Source organism: Helianthus annuus, chromosome 5 (assembly GCF_002127325.2).
Source record: "Helianthus annuus cultivar XRQ/B chromosome 5, HanXRQr2.0-SUNRISE, whole genome shotgun sequence".
Taxonomy (NCBI): Eukaryota; Viridiplantae; Streptophyta; class Magnoliopsida; order Asterales; family Asteraceae; genus Helianthus; species Helianthus annuus.
This window is the reverse complement of record NC_035437.2, coordinates 169,781,532-169,790,479: the sequence shown is the minus strand read 5'-3', so window position 1 is coordinate 169,790,479 and position 8,948 is coordinate 169,781,532. Positions and strand designations below refer to the sequence as shown.

At 38.2% G+C, this 8,948-nt stretch overlaps 2 protein-coding genes across 2 annotated transcripts; both read right to left on the bottom strand.

The window, feature by feature from the left end:
• Positions 1-734: 734 nt before the first annotated feature.
• LOC110944066 lies at positions 735-1,994 on the bottom strand. Its single transcript, XM_022185787.1, has 3 exons — positions 1,439-1,994; positions 1,257-1,384; positions 735-1,115 (listed from the first exon to the last, which is right to left on the bottom strand). Exons 1-3 carry the CDS (start codon positions 1,992-1,994, stop codon positions 735-737), a joined length of 1,065 nt encoding a protein of 354 aa, XP_022041479.1.
• Positions 1,995-3,705: 1,711 nt separating this feature from the next.
• LOC110942074 (indole-3-acetic acid-amido synthetase GH3.6) lies at positions 3,706-6,406 on the bottom strand. Its single transcript, XM_022183773.2, has 3 exons — positions 6,016-6,406; positions 4,582-5,492; positions 3,706-4,459 (listed from the first exon to the last, which is right to left on the bottom strand). Exons 1-3 carry the CDS (start codon positions 6,336-6,338, stop codon positions 3,879-3,881), a joined length of 1,815 nt encoding a protein of 604 aa, XP_022039465.1. The 5' UTR covers positions 6,339-6,406; the 3' UTR covers positions 3,706-3,878.
• Between the last annotated feature and the right edge of the window lie 2,542 nt (positions 6,407-8,948).

Sequence of the window (8,948 nt, the reverse complement as noted above, 5' to 3'; positions counted from 1 at the left end):
TGGGGGTTAGGGTTTGCGGTGGTGCTTGGCTTCGCGGCAGGAGACAGGGGCGGTGGTGCTTGACGGTGGTTGTTGGTTGTGGTGGTGGCAGGTGGACGGTGGAGGAGGTGGTGGTGGATGGTTGTGGTGGTGGTGGTGGTAGATGAAGGCAGAGAGAGAGGAGTGTTCTGTGTGTGTGTTGTGAAGTGGTTTTTGTAGAAGTAAAAAAAACAAACCCTCTTCTCCTTGTAGACTGTAGACCTTTGGTCCACTTCTTCTCTTGCAGATGCCTACAGATGTGGTCCGCAGACTGCAGACCTTTTGCATCTGAAAAAACAAACACCACCCTAGCCTCCGTAACCGGCCGACCCATAATGAAGTGGGTCGCAGCTCTCGGACTAACCCGTTGGAGTTACCAAGTACAAGGTGGGTACACCCAGTCAGGCCTTGAACACATTTGTTGTTTATATAAGGGTATAAGGAGTGGTTAAACACTTTAAAGTGGCAAAACAAAAAACCGACCAATCAGAGCGCGCCATGTTAATTTGGCAAAAGTGTTTAAACTTTGCTGAAAAGTGTTGGCATTGGTTTAAACACTTGCTGAAGTGGTAAACTTTTATTATTATTTTTTTTTGCAATAATTAATTTAATATAAATAAATTAAAAACAATAAAGTTTCATAAATTAAATTAAAAACATCAAAGTTACACTAAATTAAAAAACAATAAAATTACATTAGCATGAAACAATTTAAACTAGTCTTCGTCGGAATCGGCCAAAAGATGGGGTAAATCTTGACTTGCGAGATGATCTATGAGATCGTGTTTGAGTCTCCAATGGGTGTCTTCATTCAACAACTCGCCCAACACCGTATCGTCTAGAGCCGGCTCGACCGGAGGATCCCGAATGTGCACCGGTGCTATCGCCTTTCCATCGTCTTTCAAAATCATGTTGTGTAAAATAATACACGTGTACACGACATTCCTAATTTTTTTAACCGATCTTGCTCGCATCGGTCGACTCAATACACCCCATTTCCCCTTCAAAACACCAAAAGCCCGTTCGACGTCTTTTCTTGCCGCCTCATGTTGCCTCTTGAATTTCTTTTCGTTTACTTCGTGAGGGTAAGGGATCGACTTCACAAATACGGACCACGAAGGGTAGATTCAATCCACGAGCAAATAACCACGTTTGTATAAATGGTTGTTAACGTAAAATGGACATTTTGGCGTGGTTCCATTTCGTTCCGTTAAAAATAACGGAGATTGTTGTAGAACATTGATATCGTTTTGAGAACCCGGTGGACCGGCAAAAGCATACCAAAACCATAAGTCTTGAGAAGCAACCGCTTCGAGCATAATAGTCGGGTATCTATGATCTCCTCGCATGTATTGGCCTCGATACTCTGTCGGACAAAAACGCCAAACAAAATGGGTGCAATCAAGGCTACCGAACATACCTGGAAGATGATGTTTTTCCTCATGAGCTTGGTATAAAAGTGCCATGTCGTGGCTTGTCGGTCTACGTAAGAACTCTGGACCATATATTTTGCAAACCGTGTCACAAAAATATTCTAGGCACTCGCGGGAAGTTCTTTCGGCCATATGCAAGTACTCGTCGTTCTCGTCTGGAGTGTTTCCAGTTGCGAGCTGTTTAATAGCCGATGTCACCTTTTGCAAGGGCGTAAAGCCCTTCCTACCTCGCGCATCGGGGGCCTCTACAAACCACGGGTCGTTCTCTTCCACATCGGACACAATTTTTAGAAACAAACGTTTCGACATACGGAACCTATGCCGAAAGATATCTTCGTTGTACTTCGGGTCTTCGACAAAATAATCCGCCATGAGTGTCTCATGCCCCTCCTCACGTTGACGTTCAATATATCTCCTTCGGTTAGATGTGCCGGTATCTTGAAGTTCGGCTTCTTCGATGAGATTTTGAAAAAAAAGAATGCTACTATCGGATGAATCGTCGCTACTCATGGGTGGGAACCATAACGGGAGTTCATCCGCCATTTTGTAAGGTAAACCTTTAGAAGGAATTGGTTTGTATGAAGGAATTGGTTAAATGGTTTGTGATATATATATATAGTTTAATTTTTAAATTTTTTTTTTTTTTTTAAACGGTCATATGACCGTTGGAGTGGCCCCCCCTTTTTCCAATTTCTTCTTCTCGCTTCGGTAATGCCTCGCCGCTTTACAACTTTTGCCGCGACCAAACTTGGTCGGCGACGGTGTTTGCCGCGCGGCAAACGGGTTTGCCGCCCCCATCTCGCAACCACACCGTATCCCCTAAGGCCAACCTAGAGTAGACAAAATACAAACAAGTATTATACCTCTTGAAAAAAAAAATTCGTGTATTTTGTAGGGTAAAATCTCAATCGAACCCTTTGAAAATTTTGTTAAACACCTCGTTCGCACACTCTGGAAATATTTCATGGGTCCGCCACTATTACGACTTCCTAAAATCACGACGGAATCAAATATTACGATATTATATGTTTGGTTCCTTTTGTAAATCGCTAATGACGATGATTTAGTTTGTGTGTTTTATCCAGTTTATTTATGATAGTGCTTGATTTTGTGAAATATGTCTATTTGGTGTGCATTTGTTTCTCTTCAACCTATTCGGTAATCATTAACTATATAGAACAAATTATAATATAATTTATGTTTCACATAAGGTGTTTGCGTGTTTGCGTTTTCGCCTCCCATCGAAGGGTTCACCGGTTCAGTCTACCGACCTGGTCTAAAAAGTCCGACGGTCAGCTAAGGGAGGTAACAACCATCAGTTGCTTCTACCGCTTTTCTCTTGTTCGCTAAAATCCTTCGATTCATTTTTCCACAATTCTTTAGATATAATCGAGCCAGTGACACGAGGGGTTCTAAAATTAACCTGTTGGATTGTCAGGTACGATCAAGTTTATAAAACACTAATACAATGGTCTTATCTTTTAGAATGACGAAACATACATTTTTTAATTCTACACGACCTAAATTCACAAAATAAGGTTTAAACTATAAACCCACACCACTTAATTGAGTGAAATTTCCTAATTTCATTAAATCAAATGTTTTTGACACTAATACAGTTGTACTATAAATAGTTTTTAACCAAAAATTAATTCGAAATGCAATTTAATTGAATAAAATACATCTTATACAATTATCAAAGTTTTAAAACGGCTACATGAAATTAAAATCTCCTTGATTATAAACTTTCCTATATGTAAAGATTTTTTTTTTCAATTTACTTTTTATTTGATTCAAGTAAATAGAATGAAGGGGTTAAATTAAAATTGAAACATGAAAACTTAAGACTACGTGTTGTGGGTTAACTAAATCCATTGTCAGATCACCGTCACGTTACTGTCACATAAAAACTTGACTATTAACTAAACACTCGTTAACATTGTGTTGTTGATTAATTAAACACCCAATACCAATAAATAAAAAAAACAAAAAATAATAAATAAAGCAAGACATGTGATTGGTTTAGATTAGGGTGGGTCGCACCATCATTACCTTTTCTCCCCATTAACATAGTTAACGACTTAACGCATTAACAAAAGCTCCATTCACTACCACGGTTACTCAGGGGCGCGGTGTAACGGCCGTCAACTGCCTAAGTGGCACCGTTAACGGAGCCCTAGTTAACCCACAACAACCGGCCTAAACGCTAGGTAAATAGAATGAATGGGTTAAATTAAAAATGACAAAGGAAAAGTTAAAGACGAAAATGATGTTCGATTCTTAAATTGCTTTTTTACATAAACCATGACCCGGCCCACTCGAAAACACCTTAACAACACCAAACACCACAAGATTTAGAGATTTTAAATTATCTAAACAAACATCTTCTTTCAGCTTAGTTTCCTACCTAGCTAAAGCCCGAATCAGTTAACCGGTCCACTGCTTGTGGCCCGGGAACCATTTCGGGCACTTCGGGCTAAAATAGCTCGACACCACCTTCGCATTTAGCAGTTCCACGATCGGTTTGTACTTCACACATCTTGGAGTCTTGTACTGATTAATCGAAGCTCCTAAACTTATTGCAAAATCCATCAACTTATCAAACGTCCCGTTTTCGACAACCTTGATCTCCAACGCTCCTATTGACTTATCCGAAGCCCGACCCTGCCTGTAAACGCTATTCAACGACTCTTCGATGGTAAGACAACAATCTTCAAACACTGAAGCGGGAATCGAGGTCGACCCATTCTCATTAACCTCCCAAAAAATCACATAGTGACCAGGGATAGTGGTGGTGTCCGCGTAGCTCGTGTATTCGGTCAAGGTTGCACTAAACGGGACCAAGTGGTTTACCGCATTCTCGACTGCTTTATGTAGCTCGACTTCGTCGGTTTTGTCCGAATCGATACTTAATGCCACATTCTTTCTACAAATGAAACTGAATTGAGGAGCTTTGTTCTTGAATCCAACAACTTTAAGAATGTCACCAACTCTATATCTATAAAGACCTACAATATAAATAATAATAAAACGTCAATAACTATCATAATATTCAAACTAACGATAAAATAATAATAATAATAATAATATCAAATATAGTAGATAATAAACTCGGCTAACAGAAACGAACCAGCATAAGTTGTGACCACAAGCTCATATTCTTGACCGAGTTTAACGTCCGCAAGATCGACGAGTTGCGAATTTCCCTTTTCACTTTCGATGGTCGCACCGCTGGCGGTTCGATGAACCGGAAGGAACTCAAAGTAAGCCATGGTGGGTATAATTGTGTAAGCAACCTCACTAGGGCTACAAAGTGGGTTCAAATTGACCCCAAAATAACACTCGGAAGATGCATACATTGTGCACACAAGAGGGAGCCCATTACTATAATAATCAAGAGTTGGTATATACTGAGCCATTGACCCAGTCACAATAACATCAACATACTTTGTATTTGGCCATAATCTAGTAATAATCCCTTGCCACGATTTCTTCGAGCACTCGAGCTCGATAAAATCCGCAAGATTCGGGTCGGGTTTCAACATCTTCATCACGGATTCTCTCACCGACGGGTCGGTAACAACCGGATTCAAACTACCCGTCCGGATATCACGGCTCAAAAGACTCCAATGTTTTTCTAAAAACCGAATAGCCCGAATGAACCCGGAAGCGAAAACCGCCCCGACCCGAAGAACCTCTTTGTTAAGGTACAACCCACAAAGCATTTGTGAGTACATGCTTTGATATGAATCCGGGCAGAGAATGGTTTCATTCGGGCTAGTGTAATTTGTATACGGGTCGTATGGTCTTTCTTTAAAATGGGTGCTTTTGTAGTAACTTGTTAAAACGGGCCGGGCCAAAAGCCCACCAGGGGTTTTAGCTTCTGATTTTATGAATAAAAAATACATCCCTTTGCCTTTATCTAAACCGGGTACAAACTGGTTCATCACCGGCATTAAAAGACTGTATAACAAAGATCTTCTTCCTAGCTCTGCATCAATGGTGGGCATCAGTTTTCTCTCTCCTCCTGATGTCCCTGAACTGTAAGTTAACAAAAACAAATTAAGTCGTAACACTTTACGTAATAATACGGGTGTAAACGAGCCAAGCTGAGCTCGAACTTGTCTGATTTTGGCTCGTTTTACTTCCGAGAGCGTGGCCCACGCGAGACCTTGTTTCGAGTGTTGTTTCTAAAGCTCGAGCTTTGTTTGTATGTAGCTTTTAAAGCTTCAGCTCAGCTCGTTTATTATTTATTTATTAATTAATTTTTATATAACAACTTCTAGTTGTATAATTATCCATTTATATAATTATAGTTTTAGTAGAAATTATTTTGTATTATTTTTTCTCATCACACTTTTATTTATAAAAATAACTATTATCTAAATATATACTTAATATTTTAAAATAAATAAATAAATTTATCGTCTAAATACATGTGCATGGTAAGTGAAACTCAGGACCAGACTCATTTATTAAATACATTTATTTTAGGTTCGAGCCCAACTCGTTAAAAATTTGAGCTTTTAACGAGCTGATCTCGAGTAAGTTAAAAAAATGGTACCTTGTTAAGAACTCAGAAATGGGATGGGATGAAAGAATGGCGGATTTATCGCCATTGGCGATACGAGTGATATCGTTATGGAGATCTTCGTAGGTGACAACCGGAACAAGTTTCTTGAACGTTTCACGCTCGGTGTGGCCGGAGAGACCGTGGCGATGGAGGTATTCAACAGTGGCATTTTGGGTGAGAATTTCGGTTAAAATTTGTTTTTGGACTTGGTCAGGTCTAGAGGTCACATCCTCAATGAACTCAACAGCTTTTTTGTTTTTATCGGTGAGAGCGTAGTCCGTGGCGGTGACACCGTTGTCGGGTGCTTCAGGCATGGTGGTGGTGTAGAGAGAGAGAGTGGTGTTTAGAGAGAGAAATGGTGGTTGTGGGGAGGGAAGAGGGGAGAAGGTGGTGTTTATATAGGAGAAAAATGGAGGTAAAGGTGTTGTGTATAATCCATTTAAAGTGCAAATAACTGTGCATTAAAGATAATGGCATGAATGTAAATATGTAACTTATTTTGGGTAAGTGTGACACTTAAGTTCTAACGAAAGTTCACCATAAATAGAAGCTAAAAGCCGAAAATATAATAATGTGAGTTTGTGTGAGGGAATGGATAATGTTAAGATGATGATAACATACCATACAGTTACTTTTTATATATAAAAATAAATACAAACTTATAATTAAGTAGGCTGTTTATGGAACTTATTACTATTTTATAACAATTTTTAAATTATCTTGAATGTAATTTTACGGTAATAAATCCCATTATATACCTGATTACAAATATTTGTTCATATCTATTGGAGACTTGTTAGTTGATACGCATTGGTTTGATATGCATTTATGATTGTTGTTAAAACTTACTCGTTAGCAGGGGCGAAGGTTAGAAGGGGCCGAGGGGGCGCCTAACCCTCCGAACTTTTCGCTATGTAGTTTTCGTATAGAAATTTTTGGATATATACGTTTTCGACCCCCCGGTTCTATAGAAAAATTTGGGTATGTACGTTTTCGACCCCCCGTCGAAAATCTCAAGCTTAACCAGATCTTAAAAATCTTAGATATACTTGTAAATTGTAATAATTCTATAACTTTAATAACTTGCAAGTTGTTAATTAACAACTTCAACATGCTATTTATTATAATTTTAAAATATTTAATACTTCAATATGTTTGGGTAATGATTCAAGTAATCGTGTAGGATATCATCTAATTCCGTACTTCTCTCAAACCAACGCAAACGTCTAAAACTAATCTCATATCTGATATCTGATTTCATATTTCAATACATGTCCCTAAACGTTTCATGTTACAGTCAAGTTTGAGTTTCTTTGGCATCGCTATTTACAAAAATAAAAGTAACCAGGTACATAAATTCGCATTCTTAATGAAGTCATACCTTAAACTTCTTGCTTAATAAGTTAATAAACTATCCTGTGATTGGTGTTAAAAATCTTGTGTTTGGTTGGGGGAATGTATATGGTTTACCTAACTTTGTTCATCCGTAGAGGTTTGAATTTCAACTTCTCTATATTTGTTTTTTTTTTCTTTTTCAGTCTTCTCTATGCTAGAAGACAAATAGACTATTTCAATGGAAACAAGGAATATATAAAAGTCCTCATGGACAAATTTACACAAGACCATGAGCTCGGATATGGCATCATAATTTGTGTCTCACGTGTATTTTGGTGTTGTGTTGTATATATATATTTTTTTTGAGTTACACTAACTTCTAAATTACACCAACTTTACTTCATATTAAGAATTAAACCTTGGTCTCTCTCAAGAGACACAAAGTCTATATCACCCCATTATAATTTCTACTTCTAAATTACAACAACTTTACTTTATATCAAGAATTGAACCCTGGTCTCTCTCAAGAGACACAAAGTCTCTACCACCCCATTATAATTTCTACTTCTAAATTACACCAACTTTACTTTATATCAAGAATTGAACCCTGGTTTCTCCCAAGAGACACAAAGTCTCTACCACCGCACCAAAGTGATGATGGTTGTTGTGCTGTATATAAGTGTGAGCAGTATTACGTTAGTACAATTTATGAGATACATACGAGACATACAAAACAAAACAACATACAACTTAAAGCGTTGTAGCTTTATTTCTTCAAGTGTATATTCTGACTTAGACTTTACATACATAAAGTATCTTATTAAAACCCAATAGCTTTTTATTTAAAAAGTAACATAAAAGCGAATCAAAGTTGTTTTCATTATTTAAGTTGTGTAATATAGTAGACAATATATGACCTAGTATTTTATAAAAAAATGTCAAAGAAATAATATTTATAAAGAAACTAAACGGTCTATATGATATGGGTTAATAAATGTTCATATAATATGTTGATATTTAAGGCATTTGGGTATATTTTAACCTAACTTAACTCCACCTAAGGCTACTCGGTATGGTCCCCGTCCTCCCTCCGGCGCCGCCACATCACCACCGTCCTCCCACGCCGCCCCCCTCCGTCCCGTCCTCCCCGTCGGAGTTGTGCTGGTTGCGACGGACCAAACAGGTGGGCCACCCCCCCCCCCCCCCCCGCGACGCCAGTCCTCCCACGCCGCCCCTCATCTTCATCCCGTCGCCGGCCTTCCCTCCGTCACCATACCCACCAGCCTAAGTGACACATCAACTTTTTTTCTCATTTCACTTTGTCTCACTCAGGAAATGGTTTAACATGTTAAAACATAACTCATTTAATGCACTTTAACATTTAGTTTTTGTCTAAAAAGAAAATAATAATTAATTTAATTAACCCATATTATTTAATGCACTTTAACACAAGGAAGGAGTGGTTTGCAATGTTAGTTAACATACCATATAATTATTAACACTCTAGATGTTAGAGTACAACTCATGGCCTAACTTACTTTTCTTTATAATAAATAATATGATCTTGAATGTCATAATTAATTTTGAAG

Coding starts and splice junctions, on each gene's coding strand:
- LOC110944066 (XM_022185787.1), bottom strand. CDS start 1,994: ATGGCGGATGAACTCCCGTTATGGTTCCCACCCATGAGTAGCGACGAT. Junction 1,385..1,438: donor GGAAAAACATCATCTTCCAG/GTATGTTCGGTA, acceptor TTTGTCCGACAG/AGTATCGAGGCCAATACATG. Junction 1,116..1,256: donor GTTCTCAAAACGATATCAAT/GTTCTACAACAA, acceptor GTATTTGTGAAG/TCGATCCCTTACCCTCACGA.
- LOC110942074 (XM_022183773.2), bottom strand. CDS start 6,338: ATGCCTGAAGCACCCGACAACGGTGTCACCGCCACGGACTACGCTCTC. Junction 5,493..6,015: donor ATTTCTGAGTTCTTAACAAG/GTACCATTTTTT, acceptor GTTAACTTACAG/TTCAGGGACATCAGGAGGAG. Junction 4,460..4,581: donor TGTGGTCACAACTTATGCTG/GTTCGTTTCTGT, acceptor TTTATATTGTAG/GTCTTTATAGATATAGAGTT.